Source organism: Epinephelus lanceolatus, chromosome 13, assembly GCF_041903045.1.
Source record: "Epinephelus lanceolatus isolate andai-2023 chromosome 13, ASM4190304v1, whole genome shotgun sequence".
Classification (NCBI taxonomy): Eukaryota; Metazoa; Chordata; class Actinopteri; order Perciformes; family Serranidae; genus Epinephelus; species Epinephelus lanceolatus.
In genome coordinates, this window is record NC_135746.1 from 13,703,849 (window position 1) to 13,729,110 (window position 25,262).

At 41.6% G+C, this 25,262-nt stretch overlaps 1 protein-coding gene across 1 annotated transcript; it reads right to left on the bottom strand.

Moving 5' to 3' along the window:
* Positions 1 to 313: 313 nt before the first annotated feature.
* Positions 314 to 2,367, bottom strand: LOC144466473 (complement C1q-like protein 2). Its single transcript, XM_078173535.1, has one exon. The coding sequence runs from the start codon at positions 2,075 to 2,077 to the stop codon at positions 1,340 to 1,342; it is 738 nt and encodes a 245-aa protein (XP_078029661.1). The 5' UTR covers positions 2,078 to 2,367; the 3' UTR covers positions 314 to 1,339.
* Between the last annotated feature and the right edge of the window lie 22,895 nt (positions 2,368 to 25,262).

Consider the following 25,262-nt stretch of genomic DNA (forward strand, 5'->3'; position numbering starts at 1 on the left):
TAATGACCAAGATATTAACCTCATTACACACTTTAAGAGCAACACCAGATAAAAAGAATTCAGGAAATACTCATTTTCTGTCTCCTTTACTTTTAACAATCATACTGTTGGTATGGTATTATATTTGATGTCAAAGTCTGCACCACAGTTAGAGCAATTGTTGTAGTTGTGAGAAATACACTGAAAGACACAAGGAAAAAAATGACAGTATTCACACTGCACAAGAGATAAATAACGTTTATTTCTTTGGATGATTGTAAAGACATGCTGACAATTGCAGAACATGGGAAATGTTTTACAGTAGATTAGTAGGGCTGGGTACCATTCAAAAATGATGATATATGATTAATCATGAATTTATCAGACACCACAGGTGTGTTGTACAGCCATACTGTCAAAGGTTTTGATGCCACATTGGCACACTAAACTGCCAATTCTGACAAATACGCTGTGCTCACCACACCACAAACTGTATGGGTTTAAGCTGCTGCAGTAGTCAGCCAGTCACACATTGCATTAATACCACTCGGTACTAGCAGTAGATTTCTATTAATAACTTAAAGAAACAGTTCACCCCAAATTAAAAAACACATATCTTTACTGTCTATCAATCTAGATTATGTTTGTGTGAGCTGCCGTGTGTGTTAAGATGTCTGCCTTCTCTCCAATATAATGAAATTAAATGGCACTCAGCTTGTGGTGCTCAAAGGGCTATGTCTATTTTTGTAAGCTGAAACGATTTGGAAAGGAAATGGAAAGGAAGTTTTTATTTATTTTAATTTCACAGATACGAAACAATAAATTGTGAAGACAATAAAGCCTCCACTAAAATAGTATTTTAAGTCTTGTGTGTGATTTATCCTGGCTTCATATGAGCAGAGGAAATGTCACTAGGCTAAGTTACACAATGTAAAATGCCATAGGCTTGTGCTAATAACGTTAGCATGTTTTATTTGTTTGCAAAACATGTTTTGTGAGTTGTAATGAAGCTTAATTTTGTACCGTTACCTTTGTTAAATGTTGCCGTTGTCCCTGGCTTCATATGAAAAGAGAAAAAGTCTGCTAGCAGCTAGGCTAATTTATACAATGTAAAATGCCATAAGCTTGTGCTAATAACATTAGCATGTTGTATTTGTAGGGAAAATGTGTCCAAATAAAGACAAGTGTTTGTCTGTGAATGCTGCGAGTTACAGTGAAGCTGATTTGTGTGCTTGTGTTTGGAAGTTACGCTATTAAGCCATGTTTAATGTGTGTTTTGGGGTGTGTTTTAAATCAGGTGTAACTGCAGAGTGACACAGACACACCACCGAACCAGTATAAATGCTCACAATGGCTGGCATCAAATACTGAAAAGCAAGAAGCCACTGAATGTGCTGTGATTGTTTGCATTATCAAAGATTGCCAAGCCTTGTGGAAGGACCAAGTGCAACTCATCACCAACATTCAGCTCTAGAGTTACAGCATTTGACAGGTACTCAAAATGCAAATTATGCCTGCCTTGCAAATTAAACACTATGGATCTACCGTTATGAAATAGTTGCACTCCCATACTGCCTTCATCTGTATGACCACATACTGTAAATCTAAAATAGTACACTCCTTTCACCGGAGCAGTGAAGAAGCCAGTGGTTGGACTGTAGGCATTACCAATATTGGTAAAGACCTTGCTGAACTTTAGGACAGTTTGACTATTGTAAGGCCCTACACCCTTTGAGTCTGTCAAGGCAGTATAGAATGCCACCTTAGCATTCTCTTTGATGAGACTATCCACTCGGCTCTCAGTAGTGTTCATCCTGTCCATCACAGATGTAAGCTCAGCCTCTAGAGCTGTGCTCTGAGCCTGCAGGTCGTCCATCCTGCGTGTTAGGAGCTGCAGCTTACTGTCACAGACTGTCACTCTGGCTTCTATGGACAAAAGTTCAGCTGCCTGGCTTTGAAGATCAGCCCTCAGCTCCATGTTGACTCTCTTCAGCTCTTCCACTTGTTTCTCGCTGGCTCTCAGTCTGTCCTCTGTGGCGGCGTGATCTCTTGTCAGATCCTCCAGGCTGGTTTTAGTGAGGATCCATCTTCTGCTCATCTGCCTGCACCTCTGCCTCCCTCAGCCTGGCCTCCATGTTCCTCAGCTCCACCTTCTGCTCCACCACCATGTCCCTCAGCATTCTCACCTCCGCCCAAATGTCAAGGCTGGTGTTGGTTTGGTCACTGGACTGATCAGCTGTGGTTTCGGGGTCAAGAGTAAAATCGTAGAGTTTGGTCTCCCCTCCTTCACTTGCTTGCACTTCAAGAGCGCATGAAACCAACAGGCAGGGCCCCAAAACTAACAAAGATAGACCTGCCCTCATTCTGCTGGCTGGTGATGCCTCGTCAGGAACCATGTACGAGATGAGATGTAAGGTGCTTGGTTCCCTTCTTTTTATAAGCAAACAGGTGGCTGATGTTGTGAAAGTTGCAGCATGTGCTTTTGGTGGTGCAAAGATAAACCGAGGCACATGCTAGCAATAGCAGACTGGTCTACAAGGTCATGTGAGAAATCCCAGATGGTGCTTTACTGAGGAGGGTAGATGCTGTGCTGGGGTTGTTTGGGGCAGCTTCTCAGTATTTAGAACACTTTAAACATGTTTAACTATTCAAAAATGTTTGTTGTGGGGTTTTTTATTGCTATTTGAGTATAGCATTTTTCGTCACATATCGGCGTTTGGTCATGGACCCTCCACGTCCAGATAGGACTTGAAAGGTACCCTGGGTGTGTTGGTTGTTGACGTTTTTGGACGCTGTGTCAAGTTCTGCCTGTTAGATGCATTGTCTTCTTTGAAAATACACCTCTGTTTTCACAGGAAATTTAACGTTAAAGTACAGTCTCTTTCAAAATAAACGCACTATGTCAGTACAACAAAACGGATTGACTTTTTTTCCTCCAACAACAAACTCATGTGGTTAGCTTTAGGAAAAAAGAACAGGGTTTGATTTTATAATCTTACAAGACGCAAACACCGCTCTCCCAGGTAAAAGTCGGTGTTTGTTGGACCCATCTACCACCCCTCCCACCAATCCTTCTTGGACATTTGCCACCTTAACTTTCGTTCTTTCCCCGTGTTTATTCATCAGTTCCTGTCACTGCCCAAGCACCGGATTTCAACGACTTCAGAGTGAGACCAGGTTGGCAAAACATCTATAGAAAATAAAATTTAGCAGTGAGGATTGCAAATTGCAGCCAGCTAAAACTTCTCCCGGTTAGAATTCCATCAGTGTTCATTGTTCAGGAAGTTAGTTAGTTAGTTCAGGAAGTTATCCGCAGACGTTTGGCATGTCTCAGACGGAACGCTAGCCCAGCACCTGCTGACGTGTGCTCACCTTTTTCGCTGATAATTTAAGATCCAGAAGTTCAGGCGGATTTTTACCAGTCAGATTATTTTGCAGAGGTCTCTTCCTCTCAAAAACAAACGGACCAGGTGATTTAAACCGGTCAAAACACTGAATAAACAAGTTTCATATTGAAAAAATGGTGTTTTTCTGACGTTCTTGTCACAGAGGGGTTGCAAACCACGGTTGCCGACGTGAAAACACAAAAATGCGAACACGAAAGTGACCTTATCTAGAGCCAGTGTTTAGTTTGTCCATTCGGTATGGCGGCCTCTATGGATGAGCCACCACCCTATGTAGATATAAACAGTTAATTCCAAGGAAACATTAACAGTATTATTCTTATTTTCAGGTAATTAAACACTAAAAAAAACATATCTTACTATAATGACGAAAACTCTGCGTGTGTATCTGTTCCACGTTTTTCTCCTCACTGACTTGGTCAATCCATGTGAAATTTGGCACAGTGGTAGAGGGTCATGGGAGGATGTGAATGAAGCAATATTACATCAATTGGCCAAAGGGGGGCGCTATAGCAACCGAGTGAAATTACAAACTTTGAATGAGCATATCTCATGCCCCATATGTCGTAGACACATGAAACTTTACACAGAGATGCCTCTCCTCATGAGGAACACATTTGCCTCAAGAACCCATAACTTCCGGTTATATAGATTTTCCACCATTTTGAATTTTTTGAAAAACACTTAAAATCGATCTCTTCCTAGGAAGTTTGACCGATCGGCATGAAACTGGATGAACATAATCTAGGGACCAATATCTAAAGTTCCTTCTTGGCAAAAGTTGGAAAACTTACTAAAACTGAGCTTCTATAAGGCAATGAATATTGCGGAGGGCGTGGCTCATCACATAAAGGTGTATAACATCTCAAGGGTTCCACTGATCACCACGCAACTTTGTAGGCATATGACCACACATAATCTGAGGGGACCCCTCCATTATTGACCCCATCAAACAAAATGGGGGTGCTAGAGAGCTAATTTCTTATCTAGGCCTAACTGCCATATCAATTTTTACTAAACTTGGTAGATATGTAGAACAGGACGCCTCAAGGTGACTGGAGAAATTTAACTCTAATTGGCAACTGGGTGGCGCTATAACAACAGAAAAATGCTTAAAAATGGCTAAAATGTGACCGATCGCTGTGGCTCCCCCTGTGGCTGAATGTTGTTTTTTTTTTTCAAATTTTTGGTATGACTAAGTCATGGTATGGTATGCTGTACATAATCACGGAAACTGTCAGTCAGTCATTCTGTCTGTCCCACGTTTTTCTACTCACTGACATGGTCAATCTATGTGAAACTGCACATAGGCATTGAGGATTGGCATAGGTAGAAGGTGACAAAGCTACCAATGGGTATGGACTAGTTATTATTCGTATTCTTATTCTTATTATTATTATCATTAAAAATGTATGATATTAAAATCAATTTTTGATAATATCCCCCTAAATACCACACACTGGACCTTTAACATGAATTAAAGATATTATTTGCAAAGTTAAATCAGCTATTTGTAAAAAAAAAACAAAAAAAAAAAAAAAAAACGAGGAGAAATTATTATTATTAGTAGTAGTATTATCTAGATATAATAATAATAATTTAAAGTACACAACACTGGTTGTAGGCTAACTGTTACCCATAAATCCTTGTGAATCCATTGTGTGTAAATATATGAATCTGTCAATAAATTATTTTAATAACTTAGTATGGTATGCACCATATAATGATATGTTAATACAGGCCACCCAACACTTTTTTTTTTTATTGTAGACCCAGTTTAATATACAACTCAATTTTACATATGTAGTGGGGGGGTCCCTGCACCATATCTCTTTCAGCTAACGGGTCTGTGGCCTGAAGAATGTTGAAGACTTCTGTTTAATGCATCGGCATCAAATACCGTGCAACCTTTTCTGCCTATTGATATCCTAAATTAATGATATGACTTCTAGAAAGTATAAGCAACAGGACACAGAAAAATACTTTGTTGGTGCCAGTTCTTGCGTTCATATTACCAATTAAACATACTATACAGGTTAAGAAGGTGCTGTCACCTGTATACTTACAGTATGTAGATATGGCTTTGGCCTTTTTATTGAACATGGTGTTCCTACTGTTTATTACAATGTGATGCTTTTATTTTTAAACCCAACACCATTTGTGATTTTTCCCATGCTTCTCTTTATCAGTCTGTGTGCCGGTTTGTACTGTTTAATTAGAGACACCGCCAAATTGTTTATCAAAAGCACATGCTGCTGCTCTCATGTTGAAGGTCAGCTTAACACTGCTCTGTGGAAAGAAGCTAACCAAGCCAAATGTCTCCTCTGTTCTTTGCAACTGATGTGGTTCTGTTGGTGTCATCGGTGGTTTGCAGTACAAAGCGGTCTAAATGAGTTTCGGCACCTCCAAGACTGAGACCATGGTGGATTGGTCCCATTGGGTCGGGGGAGAGTTGCTACCCCAAGTGAAGGAATTCAAGTATTTCGGGGTCTTCGTCATGAGTGAGGGTAAAATGGAGCATGAGATGGATTTGCAGTTTGTGCAGCATCTGCAGTGATGCAGGCGCTGAGCCGGAAGGCAAAGCTTTTGATTTACCGTACCATCTATGCCCCAACACTCACCTATGGTCATGAGCTCTGGGTAGTGACCGAAAGACTGAGATCACAGATACAAGGGTGGCTGGGCTCAGCCTTAGCGATAGGGTAAAGAACCTAGAGATCTGGAGGGAAGTCTGAGTAGAGCTGCTACTCTTTCACACCAAAAGGGGCCAGCTGAGGCGGTTTGGGCATCTGATGAGAGTGTACCAGGCATGTCCAACTGGTACGAGGCCCTGGGGCAGACCCAGAACACGCTGGAGGGATTATATATCTCATCTGGCCTGGGAACGGCTTGGGATCCCCCAGGACGAGCTGGAAAGCATCACAGGCGAGAGGGACATCTGGGGTGCTTTGCTCAGCCTGCTGCCTCCACGACCCGGCCCCAGATTAGCGAATAAAAAAAGGATGGATAGATAGATGGTTTGGGGGTCCTCCATCAGAAAATTTGGGGCATCAAACCTGCATTGTAGTGAATTTTTTGCATCTATTTGTACCTGTCCTGCATCAATATATGGTAGAAATATCTTTAAAATAAAAGTCCTCTATCATTTCAAATAACTGTTAAGTTTTTATGATATTGACTTGACATTATATGACCAGGCATTCTGAGCAGGACAGTACTGCACACATCATTTATAGGTGCTGGGCAGGGGAGTGAGTGAAGGGATGAAACTTAATGGACAGTATCTATTTAAACCAGTAGGTGGCAGCAGAGGATCCCCTATAGTGAACTTCAACAAAAGCAGTAAGAGCAAGAGACAGAGAGGAGGGAGAGCAGAGAAATAAGGATGCATCGCATGGACCTTTGAATATCTGGGGACACTGTGAGATGATGACAGTGTGCAGCAACTGAATGGAACAAGTGGACACACTGGAGCTGAGGTAGGGGTCAGGGTTGTGGAGGAATGAGGGGGCGTCGTTCAAATTGTGTGAATGATTTGGTAGAATAGTGCTGACTGCCCTGATCGGTCTGCCTCTTCTGCTTTCTGAACATTAGTGAGCGCTGGATGTCAGTGTGCAGCTTTGAAGCCACACGCTCATCATGCATTTAAAAAACTTGCCAGATATATGAAATGACTGAGGTTAGGGAACAGCTGTCGGTGGTGTCAGTTTGTATCAGATGGTATGGCAGCCTGGGCAGCCTGGCACAGCAGCCACCAGAGCAGAGGAGATGCCAAAGATAGCTTGGGCCTGCCCAGATCACCTACCCATGTTTACTGGCATGCTCACTCGTGTGTGTGTGTGTGTGATTGTTGGCATCAATTTGGGATTATTAAAAGGAGCACAGCAGGTGTCTGCTATGAGACCTCTGGCCTTTGCGTCATTGATTCAGTAAACTCTGTCCTCATCAACCCGGTCTCACTCCGAAGTCATCGAAATCTGGTGCTTGGGCAGTGACCTTTGGTGTCACACACTGACAAAAAAAGACGTCCTGTCACGTCGGCATGATACGTGGCCGGTCGACGTTATAGTTTAACGGCATTCTGCGGGTCAAGAATGAAAGTAAAGGCAGTGAAAGTCAGAGTAGGGTGGGTGGGAGGGATCCAACGAACACCAACTTTCACCCAGTGGAGCGGTGAAACTACTTGCGTTAGTTGTTGGAGGAAAAAAACATCAATTCACAGTGTTGTACTGATGTAGTGCGTTTATTTTGAAAGAGAACCCAAAATTTCCTGGGATAACAGAAGTGTATTTTGAAAGAAGACAATTCACACAACAGGCAGAACTTGACACGGCATCCCAGGACATCAACCAACGCACCCAGGGTACCCTTCACCTTGTTTCTGGACGTTGAAAGTCCATGACCAAATGTCGATATGTGACAAAGTCGGAGCAAGAACGTGTTGTCTTTATCTCCTTCATTCTTCTTGTAAAAAAATTGCCTTCTGCCCCAGAAGTTGACTTAATCAGTTCAGATAACTTAAAAGAAAAAACAACATCTTTCCACTGATTGTATCAGGCCATGCAGGTAGTTTTGATTTTGCAAAGGATTTAAAATGTATTTCTGCCCTCTCTCCAGGATGTATTTGTATTTGTGCTGCTAAGAGCATTGAAAGAACATCTTTTTTTCCTTAGTTACTCAGGCGAATCCACAAACCTCACCATGAAGGTTTCTCACTGGAGAAACAGTCCCAAAGAAAACAGCTGCTCCCCTGGCAAAAGCCCTTTTAATTTTGTTGACTTCCTGACCCTCCCACTCACAAGATTAGGTGCGAAGGAAAAGGATCTGTGCAGCAATACATCATGGTATGCATATAGCTATACCTTCAAACTTTATCTGTTTGATTTAATATGTAGAAGGCATGTTTTCTTAATGTTAATTGCAGGCCTTTATTGACCTTTTGCCAGTTTATGGTCTATCACTGAAGCTGCATAAGCAGAGGAAACAAATTAAATTGTTAAAATAAAACAGTGCCATCTAAGGGGAAAGAGGCATGGAGTATGGGAGTTACTGGTGCACGTTTAAAGGAATATTTTGACATGTTAGCACATGGAACTGACCAACTGGGATAGTGCCACAAAAGGCTTTTACCTTTTACTGAGACACTGATGCATTTCCAGCTTGGATAGTGCCACGAAAAGTGAATGGATGAACTTTATTAATGTAGCATTTCATGCACAGAATGTAGCACAAAGGGCTTTACAAAGAAATTAAATCATACAACTATACACAGTCATTCAAGGAGAAATAAGAAGAATGATTTAATCAAATATTAAAAAGATACATATTAAAACAGACGGCTGCTAGTTATAGGCTATATTAAAAAGATATGTTGTGAGTCACTGTTAAAAACTGTCTACTGAGCCAGCAGGTCTAAAACTTAAAGGCAGGGTGTTCCATATTTTTGGGGCGTAGTAGCCAAATGAAGCATCCCCAAAGGTTTTTGTAGGGACAGATAAAAGAGCAGCTGCGGAGGATCTCAGGGTTCGTGGAGGGATTCAAGGTGATAGGGAACATATTATATTATATTATTATATAGGAGGAGGTGATGCCATTAAGAGCCTTAAAAACCAATAGAAGGATTTTAAAAGGATACTGGGAGCCATTGTAGGTTGGTTTTTGTTAAAACCCTGGCAGCAGCAGCATTCTGAATGGTCTGCAGTTTTGCAATGGCACCTTTAGGTAGGCCAGGGTATGGGGCATTGCAGTAGTCAAGACGACTGGAAACAAAAGCATGAACAGTGGGTATTTTAATGCCGAAACATAATCTTGACCTAACCATAGTGGTTTGGGGCCTAAATATAACCACACGTTAACCATAGCATTGTGGAAGTGTGAAGAAAATTTCACCGTATCCACTATAACGTGTCCGTGGTTTTCAAGAACGTAGATTGCCAACATTTTTTTTCTGGTGATTTTGTTGAATTCACTCACAAGCTTTGAGTTTGTTTTTTATGGCAGGCAAAAACATTAATTTTTCATGCAGTGGTCAATTTTGAGAATTTGGGCTAGTTTACTCCTTGAATATGTATTCTTTCAATCTGCTATAAAGAAAACGTTTAAATTATACATTTAGATGTTTATTGTATTACATTTTGTCTACTTGTGGCAGTAAGTTTCTCCCAAATTAACCAAAAAGTTAGCATTGTGCAGTGTAGGCTAATATGTTTATTGGCTGGGTTACTATAGTTGTAGGCCTTATATGCCTGTCATGTTATTAAATGATCAATTTTCATCAGCTTGAAATATACTATATTATTATTACTAAGGGCCTGAACATTTATTTTGTTTGTGAGCAACTGTTTCTAATAGAAATGTATTAAATTCCCTTATGTAAATCTTTGAATGCCGTTTTCTCAAAATGAGTTTTTTGTCATACTCCAAGTCAAACATCTCAGCCTCTGTTGCACCTATACACTCCAAACTTTCCAGTTATACACCTTGCTATATTCTGAAGATATTTACAGAGGGATTTGTTAATAAATCATTCCTAGCCTGATTTATGTGACATTTTATTCCCAAAAATATGGCGAAAAATGGACAGTACATTTTGATTTTCTAGGTAATGAAAGCAGATATCCTTAAATCCCTCTGTAATTTTTTTTTTCATCTTATGTGTAAACAAAATGAAAAAAGAATTTTGCACCTGACTTTATCAGATGTTCAGATTTATCTTCCTAAAATATATGCAAATTAGTGCATATTTAATTAGATAACGCCTAATTTGCATAATTAAACACTAAAATTTTAAAAACTTGTAATACCTTTTTTTTCATACTATTGTAAGTAATCAGCTGAGGAAGTTTCATGATGATATCTATCATTTTAAAATTTTACCCTATTCACCTGTAGTGTCTCACCTCACAACTGGTGATGCGTTTAAGTGTAAAAGCAACCTGGTCTCACTCCAAAGTCTTTGAAATCCGGTGCTTGGGCAGTGGCTTGCAACGTCAGATCCTTACGAAAAAAGTCGCCCTTTAACATCCACATGGTACACAGCCGGTCGCAGCTGTAGTTTAACGGCCTTCAGCAGTGTCAGTGGGACATGTGACAGGACAAGAGTTAAGGCAATGAAAGACCAAGTTGGGTGGGAGGGAGAGGCGGTGAATGGGTCCAACAAACAGGACTTTCACCCGGGAGAGCGGTGTTTGTGTCCAGTAGGATTATTAAGCCAAACCCTGTTCTTTTTTCCTAAACATAACCACGTGCGTTAGTTGTTGAAGGAAAACAAACCTAAATTTGCATTGTTGTACCGATGTAGTGCGTTTATTTTGAAAGAGACTGTATGTAAACCATAAACTTCCTGTGAAAACGGAAGTGTATGTTGAAAGAAGACAATGTATGTAACGTTCTGGGACGTTGATGACGTCCTAGAACCTCGTCAACCAATGCACCCAGGGTACCTTGCACATCATATCTGTACGAGGAAAGTCCATGACCCAGCGTTGAAATGTGACAAGGTTGGACTGAGAATGTGTTGGTGAAAGCGATGCCGCAGCAAGTCAGATCAAAGCTCAGAAAACACAACACGCACACACACACACACACAACTGTTATGCAGACGAGTAGAACAGACATCCATCACTGCTTGGGTGGTTTCAACTATTCTCCTCCTCTGGAGCCATTATACAGCACATTAGTGAAAAACAATAAATTTTACAGTGAAATGTTTGTGTCCTAAGGAAGGCTTGAAGTGGACTCGCTTGCCCACATAGATTTATGTAGCCTAAAGTACTTCACGTTCAGCAGACTGTGAAGGAATTTGACCTAAACATGGTGGCTGTCAGCCCACACTTTGGTGATTACATTACAATAATTATAATCACTAATACATATGGACTCACCTGCACCTCGAGGCCACTGATTCTACAAAGCAAGAGACAATAAAGCTACTTCATTTGCATACATCTCGCCTTCTCAGCTTGAATTAAGTATTTATGTGATATCTGGGAGACTGCTGGTCGACTTCACAACACGTCATTCTCCTAAAAGCCTTGAACTGCTAAGCTTATAAAATACAGTATTGTAATTGGATGGTTTAGGGCTTAGGGAGTGTTGATAGTCGAATGCAATTTGGGATCAAAGAGCATGCAAAAGGGTAAAGGAGGTCACATTTACACGCACACACTCACACACATATCCATGCTGTAAGAGCAGTGTTAGTAGAAGGAAGGGGCGCCTGACTAAATGATGTTTTCCCAGGTGGGCACAATTACCTGTGTGTGGAGAGTGTGTGTGTGTGTGTGTGTGTGTGTGTGTGTGTTCCTGTGGGTGCGTGCACACAAGCCTCTGCATGTGTGTGTGTGTGCATAAGAATTATCCACATGCTGTTTTTAGAGGATTCAGGTCTGTTACAATTAGGAAGACATGAATCAAAGTCAGACTCCCGCAGACCGCTCAGAGCCGTCAGCTGAGCGGCGGAGAGTCAGACCGCGTTCTGATGCCTTTCTTATTATTACCACTTAGAATAATACCGTGCAGACAACTGTGATACCTAAGCAGCGTCCCGGGTTTATTTAACAAGCGGCTATTCATTCACGGTCAGAGCAGAGCACTCACAAAGCCAGAGGGAGCAGGAGGATGATGGGTCACTGCATAGGGGAGCAGAACACAGGCTCTCACTGTTGAGTCATGGAGTTTATGAGAAGCAGAGGCTTATCCTTGGTGAGTGTGTGTATGTGTTGGGACAAAAAAAGCCAGTGCCAGTGTGTTTGTGCGGAGGCATGCGCAGGATTTCACTGAGGGAGTGATACAAACACCTGCTTCAGTGCTTATCAAACCGAGGCACTGAGTGTGTGTATGTGCGGCCTTGTGTGTGCACATTTGAACCAGCCAACATGTGTCTCATTATGAGCAGAAATCACTCACAGGTGACTTTGTTTATTTGATCTCAATTAAGCCTCCACCTCTTCCCATATGGAAATCTGACCAACAAAAAAAAAAAATCCCTTCTTCTAATAATTCCAAACAGTGTTCCAAGGATTGTGGTAAAACGCAGAAGAAGAGGGGGGAATCAGAACTGTGCCCGCCCTGATGGCTGTAACAACGTGCCATTTTTATCCACCAAAAATGAGAACACCTCGGAATACTGAGCACACATGGGCTCAATTATTATCCCGAGGAATTCCGCAAAAAGTAAAGTCGGCAATAAGGAAAATATTCCTCTAATCTGGGGTCTTCCTCAAGCTGGGTGTGAAGGAAATTTAGGGGGTCCCCGTTTTAATTGGGTCCAGATTCGACCACCCTATTGAAACAGGGCCGGGACAGTTTTTTTAGTGGGGTTATTTTGTTGGGGAGGAAAAAAAAACGTGACTATTTTGGTTGTACGTGAATAAATGTCAGATTTTTCAGAGGGGGTTTCTGCAAAACCAGATCAGACTGCCCCAGTGTTATAGGAAGCAGATGGACGAGACCAAGGAAAGAAAACAGTGAGTCCCATAAGAGAGAAAGAGAAAGGCTCGCAGTGGAATAAAGACAGAGTTAGTATGACAGGAAGAAATGAGAGAATATGAGGAAAAAGACAAAATGTTCTTCCGTCTCAAACTTACTGATCAAAATGTGCAAATGCAAGAATGAAGCTACAGCATGTCGGTTATTAACGGTATACTCTGATCACACACTTTCTTAATGAGTTTAGCATGCGGGGCCACAAGTTCCACACAGTGAAAAACCACTAATCTCCACACACTCATACTCACACACACAAGAACACACACGCACCTGTATTTTGACAGATTTATCTGGTGAGTGGAGTGACGCAACTCACAACAACACTTGGCTTCCAGTGACAGCTCTGAGAGGCCACCATGAGAGGAGAAGTGTAACACTACTGTACATTTGGAGCAGGGGAAGGAAGGAAAGTGAAAGACTGGCAGATATGGAGGATCAGAAAGCCATTAAATTAATTTCCCCAAAAAAGTAGGCAATACAGACCACACAGCATCTGGAAAAATGACATGTCATTAATAAAACTTTAGATTTAGAAACACAAAATATATAGAAACACATCAGTTCTTCACTGAAGAAGAGCTTTGGATGAGAGGTGAAACATCTTCAAGAAACTCAAGCGAGTCCTGTTGCCTATGATATAGCACTCAAGATTACCATGACCTGGATGACTGAGAATCTCCACCATCACACTGTTAGCTGTTACTTATCTGAAAACCCAATAAATAAAGAATCTATATATTTCTCGATTTCCTGTCAGCAACATTTTGATATTTAAAGCTGTCCACCATAGACTGTATATAAAGATGGACAACATAGCAGCTCCCCAGAGGTGAAGCCGAAACATCTCAATCGCCCCCCTGTGGCTGGCTGCGGTACAGATCATAAAGCCTGCCCTCGCCAGGTTAAGCCTAGTTCACATTACACGATTTTCACCCTGATTTTGTGTTGCAGAGACTATCGTAATCTTTTGAGTGTTCATACCTAGCGACGTGTGTTTCTGTCAGCGGGAGTCTTGCCAACTGCGTTACGACATGTGTGTGCACACTACAAGATCGTGTTTGTCAACTAGGCTTTAGTGAATGGGACATGAAGCACATTAAAAACTCACAGTACACATAAATTTTTCCCAAAGATGGTTTGTGTCTTTTAAGGTAGTTTTCATCCCGCTGCTGTTTGTTCACGTGTCCGTTTGCTTTTAATTGGCTATTTAATGCTATAAAACGGGGAGTTTACAACATGACTGACAACCGTGTGAGCGAATTGGTGGGCCTGCATTCAGTGGCGCTGGTCGTCATTGGTCGGACGGGTGTATAGATAGGAAGTTTGATACCGTGGAGGTTGCTACCGCACAGACTTTGGCTCCGAATGACGTCACCAGAGCAAGATGGCGGCGACTATATCTGGGGTATTTTAGCTTCACATCTGTACAGTGGGTGAAAGTGGAGACACGTCGTCCATCTTTATATACAGTCTGTGCTGTCTAAGAGCCTGGTCTCGCTCTGAATTTGTAGAAATCCGGCGCTTGGGCAGTGACTTGCAGCATAAGAAACCAACAAAAAAAGGCATCCTTTAATGTCGGCATGATACTTGGGCAGTTGCTGGTATAGTTTAATGGCACCCGGTGCAAGAGGGGTAAACGTGGCAGGACAAGGACGAAAGTTAAGACGGCGAAAGTCTGAGTGGGGCTTGGGGTACGGGTGGTGGATGGGTCAAACAAACGCCGACTTTCACTCGAGAGAGCGGTGTTTGTGTCCCATAATTCTAAAGCCAATACCCTGTTCTTTATTCCTAAACTCAACCATGTGTGTTTGTTGTTAAAGGAAAAAAACGTAAATTTGCGTTGTTGTACAAATGTGTGCATCTTGGAAGAAGACAATGCATGTAACAGGCAGAACTTGACACGGTGTCCCAGAACGTCAACAACCAACGCACCCAGGGTACCTTGCACGTCATATCTGTACGTGGAAAGTCCATGACCAAAACGTCAACATGTGACAAGGTCGGAGTGAGAATGTGTTGTGTCTGGTCTAACACTAAAACTTTACCATCGTCTGTTTTGTAAAGACGAGCAGATTGCTGTGTCACTTTCTGGTGTGACCAGGCCTTAAGAGCGTGGAAGAAAGACGTCTCTTAAGTGAAATGGTAAATGAAAAATACATTTATCAGCAGAAGCCTTCTGTCAACTCCATAATGTCTTTTTTCAAGATTTTGTAAGGCAAGGAATAATCTGAGGGTTTGGCGTCCACGTGATTATACTCATAACAAAGAAGCTATGTCGTGTCTTGTGGCATCTTCTCTTGTATCACTGCCTAAACTTCACACCATGATAGATCTTTGGGCCTAGAGGTTTTAAATATATTTATGTGTATGTCGGGGTCAGCAGATGAGAGAAAGAGTCACTTTCACTGGACCCCACAAGTTGAGAGTTGCATCAGCATGTTAAAGGCGCTCTGTCGGGGGGCGGGCAAAAAAACACAACACCCACCTACTCACCCATTCACTTCACTCTCCCTCTCCATCCCGTTCTTTCTCTCTAGATGCCATTTGTCCACCTTGGTACTCTGATGCCCTTCCGGAGAGCCGAGTATCAGCTTTCTTCCCCAGTGGCCCCCAGCTCCCTCCACCATGCATTTTTAATGGACACACTCGTGCAGCGGACAAATGATTTTTATTTTTGACAGGGGAGGGCTGGCTCCAGTTACATAGGGATGGGGAGTGAGGGAGCGAGCACGCACCCGAGTGTGCACGGGGAAGAATGAACACACACACATACACAATGGACATGACCAAGAAAGAAAGTGAAGAATGACCCGGCTGTACTCTGCGTGCGTAAAGACCAGATATTTCCAAAAATGCATATCGACAGCCTTATTAAACCATGCATTTATCTTGCGTTTGCTTTACAAAACACACACACACAGTGTACACACACACACATGCCACACTCGCCATAAAGTGGTTGATTAATTCACCACTTGGATTATGATGGGCCGACATCCAGGATGATGAAAGAGGCAAGAAGCCCACCAAGGTCTTCATTAAACCAGGATTAGAGCCAGTCTAAACCCATTAACTCTGGCTTAAAACCACTTTAATTCCAATCAAATCAGAATTAAAATTCACACTGTGAGACTATGTGTATCCTACACATTGTGACAGCAGCCTGCTGTGTGTTAAACTGTCTGACTATGTGTGTGCGAGTGATAACGTTACATTATAATCTCTCTTGTGCTGGCTTTGCCCTGGATGGTGTGATCCCTTAATAGAAACTATAGTATTTCGTTCCAATACTATAGTATTGGAACGAAAGGAAGTGAGGTGGATGGAGACTTAAGGGGATAGTTTGGATTTCTGAAGCGGGGTTATATGAGGTTCTCGCATCTATAGTCAGTGCATTACCTACAATAAATGGTGGTCGGCACGCTCCCAGTTTGGAGAAGCAGACAGGAGTACAGCCACAGGAGCTAAGCAATGTACTGCTGTGGACGAGGGCAGCAGCAAAACTTATTTTAGCCACCTTAAAAAATCAATATCGGTTTAAGTGGATGCCACATAGAGAATATTTTTACTGCTTTACCGTGTCATCACACAGACCTTTCCTTTGGCTCTACATTTTCTCAACTATATTCCTTCACAATGCTCTCTTTCGGCTCATTCACTCACCCTCTGCGAAGGTTTTTCTGTCACCACAGTGAACAGCATTTCGTCGTTGCTGTCAAAATGGCTCTTTATTTTGTTTTCCTGTATTTGTTGTCTCGTCTATAAACCCCTGACAATGTAGTGCCAAAGAAAAGGGTTATTAAAGTTACAGCAGGGAAAATATTCCAAATATAATGTTCACTTAAACTGATTGATTTTTTTTTTTTTTTTTTGGTGGCAAAAATTAATTTTGCTGCTATCCCCATCCACAGCAGTACATTGCTTGGCTTCCGTTTTAGCACCCTGCCTGCTTCTCCAAACTGGGGGCACGCTGACTGCCATCTACTGTTCCATTGGCCCAAAGTGGGCATAGTCAGAAAAATGTAAATAGTAAATGGAGCTGCACTTGTATAGCACTATGAGTCACATTCACCCATTCACACAGTGGTGGCCGAACTGTTATACAGCCTTTTTTCACACTCACACACCAATGGAACAGCCACCAGGAGCAATATGGGGTTCAATATCTTGCTTAATGATGCATCAAAATATGCACTGGGAGAGCCAGGGATTGAACTGCTGGTCTTCTGATTGGTGGAAGACCTGCTTTATCTCCTGAGCCACAGCCTCCCCTCAAAAATGTTTCATTGGACCGAAAGCCCATTTCTCCAACAGCCTTGAACCAAAAAGAAAGCCAATTCCTCCAAAGAACCACTTCTCTGAAAATACACACTCCCTGCAGTTGGTTTCAGTTTCTCAGCGGCACTTAAAGTCACCAGTTGCAGGCGTTTTACCGACCACTAGTGAAATTTCCCAGCTGATCTTTAAGCCACTGATCCTGGGTGTTTTTATTCACCCTTCACGGCGTTTCCCAGCATGTTTGAGCCAGCCACCGGGGATAGTTTTCACTGACCCATCTCTGCTTTTGACTTTTATGCCACCAAATGATGGTGTTTTAAGCCAAAACATGAACTTTTCCTAACCATGACCAAGTGGTTTTTGTGCCTAAACCTAACCACAAGTTTACCACAGCACTGTTGACAAATGTTAAGGTATTTGTGGTTTACAGCAACCTACAATGCAAACTGCTTTTCTGGCGATTAGAATGTTTAACTGCAGAGAGTGTGTATTTTTGAAGAAACGAGACTTTGAAGCAATGGGCATTGGTTTTTGGGATAACGGGCTGTTGGAGAAATGGGCTCTCAGTCCAATAGGACATTTTTCAGACTAACCGAATTTTGGAATTTTTGGCCATCGGAACATTGGGCAGTCTCTACACAGTGATTATGGATAAGTGCCTTGTACAACAATAACAGGTAACACAGGGGAAATTAAAGTAATAGTTTGACATTAAAAATATACTCACTGGCGAGTTAGATGAGAAGATTGGCACTACTTTCATGTTATTCTTAATATAAGGTTGGAGCCACTAGCTGGTTAGCTTAGCTCCGCATAAAGACTTGATATAGGGGGAGACAGTTATCCTGGCTCTCTCTTCGCCCAAGAAAAAGCTGTTGCAGATAGCTAACCTCAAATTGCGAATATAATGTGTTACATGTAAGTAAGCCCAGTTTCCACCAAACACTTTCAGTATGGTACCTTTGGAACCAAAAGTAACCCTTCAGAAATGGTACTTAGACCTTAGGTCCACTGTGTTGATGTCACTCACTGCTCCGTCCAGCACTCACTGTATTTCCTCATCACCAGTGACACAGATGGAAGTCTGCACCTGGTTTATCATCCACAGAACGAGGCTGCACACCAACATTTTCAGAACAAACTCAAACAGGCTGCAGTGAGAGTCTCCTCTCCGTGGGATATATAGCGGGTTTGTGCATTTAGTCCTTCTCAGGCAAGCTCAGGGGTTTAGTGTTGCCGGAGCCCACAGGAACGCACCCTGCCTAAAAGTCGATCATCCAAGAGAGACAATAAAAACTAATTATATGGTCAAAGTTGTCACAGTGAAATTTAAGGTGTGCTGATGGATTCACGTCGTCAACTCATGCATTGAGTAACATTACAATTTAATGTTCCACCTTAAAAGTCACCAACAGTCGGCCCAGTGAATTAAGTTACTTTTTCTCAGACTCCAGCTGCTGCAAGAGGCAGCAAAACATCCTTTCATTTTATAGTTACAGTTTACGAATAAAACTCTCCAACGTATGAACAGTGGTTACATGAGCCTCAAAACCAGCCACAACTCAGTCCTGAGCAGAATGACCGTCCTCTATTGACCAATCAACAGACTGCAGTGTTTAATAGGAAACAAATTAGGTACATGTGATTTCAATGAAGATGTCACATATCAGTGTAAAAAAATGAATCTGCTTTTATAGAGGTTTTAATCAGTTTTATGGATGGTTTTTGAAAATCAAAAATGTGTAATCCTATCAAAAAGCTAGAACACTCACACTTTAAGAGGTAAAGAGGTTAAGAGAGGTAAACACAAGTTAAATAAATGTAATTTGTTTCTTTCCACCTCCTGAGAGAGGAAATGATGGAGAGAGTGAAAATGTTAGGCAGGTTAGCTGAAAGAGCATTCCCAGGTGTGACCACAGCATTCCCTCCATACACTTTAACAAACCACTGCGTGTGTGTGTGTGGAGGTCTGAGGTTTGTAGCTCGTAGCCAAACTGGAGCTGAACTTCGGTCCTGCAGCCAATAACAACAACTCCTAACTCAAGCGTGCAGGCACACACACTCGCAAACACTGACATGGTTAAACACATTTGCACTCAGAGAGGTGACAAGTGAGGATAAAATGATTTTCATTCAACATGTCTTTTATTTAAATATTTGATGAAAAAGTCACCAGATCCAGGGCGGCAAAATGAGTGTGTCCTTGAAACAACTTTGTCAGCGCACATTGTTGGAGAGTGAATGTGTGTTTTTGGGTTGTGTGAGTGAGTGTGTAACAGTGAACGTGTGTGAGGCCTTAAAGCTTTCCTGTCGGTATGTAAGGACATTAGCTCAGTTTCACTCTTTCCCTCCTCTTCTCTTAATCTTCTCTCTCCCTCGTTATAAGCTTCAGTTTGGAGCTGGCAATGAAAGAGACTTGGCTTGATATCTGCTGAAAGTGTGTGTGTGTGGGTGTGTGTGTGTGATATAATCGACTGTATTTGCATGCCTAAATATTGAGTATGTGCTTGTATGAGTGTGTGTTTAATTGTGTGTGTGTGTGTGTGTGTGTGTGTGTGTGTGTAATGCAAGCCTCTTTGTGACACAGCAGTTGGCAGATAGAGGGGACTAAGTTACCCAAGCTCCCTTGGGGCATCCACATTGTGGAGGGCTGTCTGGGGCACCTCAGTGGTATGTATAGGTGAGTGTGTGTATTTCTGTGTGTATTTCTGTGTGTGTGTGTCTTGGCAAGGAAACACGATGGTTCAGGGATGACAGAAAAAGAGGTTGACCACCTGAGGCAGAAAAAGAGGTGAAATGAAATTGGGGGCATGAAAGAGAGCGGAGATGATGAGGAGGACAAAAGAACAGAAAGATGACGTGTCAACTATAAAACAACAACAGATGAGGGAAAATGTGTCGGAATTAAGCTGAACGGCAGATTTAAAAATGAAAACATGACTTTGACACCTGAGAAACAGGGCGTCCTATACTATTGTGATAAGTTTGGAAACATAGTCCAAAAGTTCATATTAAGTGGTTTTTTTTTCCCCTTAGCTTGGTCAGCGTCTGATACCGACACACACTCTTTAGCATCTGTATGACATGCACCAGGCTTTTGACGAACTTCATTGTAAACCCGTCTACAGCAATTTTAAACATTGAGCAAATGATGCAGTGTAAAGAGTGAGAAAGTCCACATATGAAGGAGGGAGGAGAGGTTGGATGGGTCAAACTAACACAGGACTTCCACCCAGGAGACTGCTGTTCAAGTCCTGTGAAAATCAAAAGTTAGCATTGAATTCTTTTAACTGAGGGTGCTTTCAGACCTAGAGTTGTCTTGCTTTTGTCTGAATCAGGGACTAATTTGGGGCCAGAAACGGCCCCCAGAGAATCTCATCTGACCCTTCAGATGAATGTATGAAAGAGATGATTGTACCTCTGATAATCTTGTTTGCCAATTTCATGAGCCATCAACAGATCAGTCTCACAGATCATTTTTTGCCACTTGATTAAATGGTCACTCAATCAGTAGCCCCTTTTACACTGCCAGATTTTCTGTGAATGTTGGGCCGTTTTGCCGGCAAGCTGTGAGCGTTTAGACACACAGAGCCGTATTGGCGAGTTGATCTGAGGTGCCCAATTTTCCGCCTCGTAGGGTAGTCATATTGGCGGAACCTTTTTGGTTTTAAAAGAACGAGGCGGCCTTCCGCCACAGGAGGGGCTGTTGATGATGCCGCATGTGCGAGCCACTGGCGGTGGATAAACAGGAAACAGCTGATAGCAGGAATTAGCGAGCAGCTAGTAGCAAGAGGGAAACGCAAACCTGACACTGTAAAGATGAGCAACTGGGGAGACAAGGAATTGCACGCCCTCCTTGTCCTCGCAAACGAAGAGGCCATTAACCGTCAAATGATGGGAACGGTGAAGAACGGGCCAACTTACGAGAGAATCGCCGAAGGACTGACAAGCCGCAGCTTCCCTCCCACGTCACTGTTTACATCACATGCTTAGCTACATGTTTTGTTACTTGCTCACGCCCCCCATTGCCCCGAAAAAGGCGCATTCTGTATAAACAAAAGTAGGCAGGCGGCATTTTGCCGCACTCCCCGATTTTGTTTTTATACTGCCAATGCTGAAAAAAGACTGATTGGGCTTTCCTGCAAATTTGCACTATTCCTGTTTAAAAAGGGCTATTGTATCAATGCTACATCAAAATATCATCAAAAAATGTAACAGCCACCTCACTAATGGTTGAAACTCTAAACGCAGCACAAAAATGACAGCCATCAACGTAAGTCACCATGTTCTTAACAGACGCACCATAAACACTGTGACTTAGTATTTATACAAAGTCACATTTGCATTCTGGAGCATATAGACCTAACAGGACTTTAAACTACTAAATAAAACACTAGAACAGCGCTAGACAGACATGATGGGAACTGAGTGCGCTGTCATCGAAATACATTGCTGGAAAGTTTACAAACAATGATTCCATATATGCAAAAGTCGAATATCATTCTGCAGCTGACAGCTGTCATGTCACTCATGCTAATCATATCTGTTTGCAGTGTTAGCAAGGGAGCTACCTCACTACAGCTCGTCAGTACCTTTAGTAATGTAGCAGTATGAGCTGTGTTCAAGCCGGCAGTCGCTTTAATCTCCATGGTGACATAAGCTAACGCTACAACTGTAGTGCATCCTAATGACATTAATATGTGTTACACTGAATAATGTCTTCAAACAGCCCAGATTGAGCTGATGGGGAGCTAGCAACAGACTTAGCAAAGTTAGCGGAAGGATGTGTGAATATGTTTGGGTTTTCAAAATAAGGTGTTACAAAACAACATTAAGGAAATTCAATTATTTGGATTTTATATAAGAAGTGCAAAATTAATTACCAGTGTCCCTTATAAATTAAAAAGTAAACACCTCTAACTTGTGAGGGAAATGTCTTTATTCTTTGATTTTTGGGTTGCTGGAAATAAAAATTAAAAAGATTATTCCTGATGTTGAGGACAAAACTCAAGTATTTTCACTGTGCCAGTATTTAGAGATATTCCAAAGTAAAAGCCCCACATTCCTACCTTGAAAATCTGAAACTTGAAGTGCCATTAAAAAATAATACTTTTTTTTTTTTTAAATGTTGCTCCATAATTCCTGACAAAACAAAACGTATCTCTTTGAATACACTTAATACGCCAAAAGCAAAATAGATTTGGATGGAAATGCTGCTTTGAGGTGATATTGAGTCAGTCCTGATATTGTGGGCTGAACACAGGAGCAGCTGCTGAATGTGACCAAACAGATGGCACAGGTACGATACAAACACACACACACACAGTATCCATTTGCCTGATGTGATGCATTAGGTATGCACACCCACCTGTCGGTGTAAGATATGAATGAACAAGGATGAGATTTAATGGCTGTTTTACATACCCATTATCTTACCTTCCCTCAGCCTTGTTCTCTCTCCATCTCCCCCTCTCACTGCCAGCTCCATTCAGCCCGAGCTTGTTGTTTGAATGAGAGGAGCGGACCACCCTGGGGAGAAATGGGGGAGATCACATTACCCCCAAAAATGTAGAGGGCCTACAGAAGGGCCATGAGACATCAGGGTGAGGGAGGGAGGGCGGCAGAGAGGGAGGGAGAAATAGGAGAGCACATGAAAGAGTGCATTAGTGAGGGGGGAGGGAGAGATTGATTGGGAAGGAGAGATGAGGGAGTGGATAAAGAGAGGTGGAGGTGAGAGACAGACGGGGTGGAATGGGGTGAAACTTCGATTATAGTGATGTATGCTCGTGTATTCAGCATTGTATGTATTTACACCTCTGTACTTTCATGTCAAGCTCTTATTCAGTCGGTCTGTTTTTGTCTGACCTTCATCTCTTCTTTCTGTATTCTGAACCTTTTTGTTTAAATATTTAGTATTACAGAGGTTTGCATTTGCAGTTTTGGTCATCATTCCTCAGTAATAATGAGATTGTCACTCAGTGATTTGCTGAGATCTGGGAACATGGGGACATTGCTGCACCAAAGTCACACAAGAAGTCAGATGTTCATAGAAGCTTTAATTGAAACCCTGGGGAGCCACTCCAAACAGCAAATGCACCAAATGATTTTAATGAGCATATTTGCACAGTTGCAAAATACACTGAAACACTGACCCTCCCTTTAATATCCACCCTTATACAAACTAAAGCATGATAAATATTTATGGTTCTAATCATATCATCATCAGTCATATCAGATAGAAATGATGCCCAAAAGTGCCAAGCTGTAATGAACCAGAATGTTCCTTTAACTCAGCACTGGCATGATGTGACACATACACACATTTTTAAATCCTGCAAACCACCAACCACACTGATCACTATCTGGAGTATCTCTTCAAGTTAATGTGTACCTGTTGATTCAGCAAGACAGATATATATTATTAATGTGTTAAGTATCCCGTATGACTCAGCTACATAACTGTGGATGTGAAACAGTAGCTGGATGGAGGCTGAGGGGATATATGAGGTAAGGCCTTCTTCTCATTAATGTTGCAGGTCAGAAGGTAGTGATTCACACATAGTATGGTTCATGACTTTATACAGAGACAGATTTGTCTCAATATTATTTGTGTCAGCCGTTCAGAGTCCAATTATGTTCCAAACACAAAAAAATATATATAAAAATATATATAATATGGTGGATTTCTACACTAAATGCATTCATAAATTATTAGCAAAAATGAATAAATAAAAAAATAAAAAAATAATAATTCTTTCCAATGGACGAAGAATCTTAATGCAGAAATCACCTAATTTGACAACAAATTACAAAAATAATATTAAATAAAAATGATAATAAATTAGCTTTCAACAAAAGAACATGAGATTATTTATTTTTATGAATGGTTAAGTCATATCAGTGAAATAAAGTGATGCTTTAAAATACATATGTAAATATGTTGCATTGCATTCATCATCACACCCTAAAATACTCTCAATTTCTGAAGTTCATTCATTCATTCATTTTCCATAACTGCTTATCCTGTTAGGGGTCAGGGTGGCGGGGGCGCTGGAGCCTATCCCAGCTGACATTGGGCGAGAGGCAGGGTACACCCTGGACAGGTCACCAGACTATCACAGGGCTGACACATAGAGACAAACAACCATTCACACTCACATTCACACCTACGGACAACTTAGAGTTATCAATTAACCTGCATGTCTTTGGACTGTGGGAGGAAGCTGGAGTACCCACACACACTGTTTCCCCAGTTCATTTTCCAGTGACATTCAGATCCAGTGTCCATTCCAACAGATGGATATTCAAAAAAAATAAAAATCCTGAATAAAAGCTTCAAATCTATTACATGTTTTTTGACATGTCTAAGTAACATAACACCTTAAGACAACTTTAAACACAGTTTGAACAAAGATTTTGTACTGTATGATTAATCAATTAAAATGTACCTTATGTTTCCTCCTGGCCTCACAGTCAGCCATGTTTATTGAAAAAAGGGGTGTGGCTCTACTGCAGTCCACTTTAGATGATGTGGAGCACTGTGATTGGCTTACAGACATCCAATCAAATAAGTTTGTGCATTTGGGTGGAGTCAGGTGAGAGTAACCATAGATCTAGACACCCTAGAAAGGTCATTTCCATTGGAATGGATGGGGAATTTGGACGGGTTAAAGGGGAACTAATGTTTGTTTCAATCTGGGCCCTATTTTCTGATCTACTTTTGTCTAAATGAGTGATAGGATGTTCAATATTTGAAATTTCTCCAGTAAGAAGCTAGGGCTTGTGAGCGCGCGCTATATTAAATAATAGGGCACTCAGACAGCGTCAAACAACATCAAAATACATCCACTAAAAGTGCATTTTTTCACACAGATTCATTTCTCCTTTCCGTTATGTTGTTGGATAATTATACTAACAATCCGAGCCTATCTGTGTGAAAAAAATGCACTTTTAGTGGACGTATTTTGACGTTGTTTGACGCTGTCTGAGTGCCCTATTATTTAATAGATAATAGATCAGAAAATAGGGCCCAGGTTGAAAAACACATTAGTTCCCCTTTAACAGAATGACAATCTTTGTGTAAATGTGTAACCTGTAAATATAGAAACACAT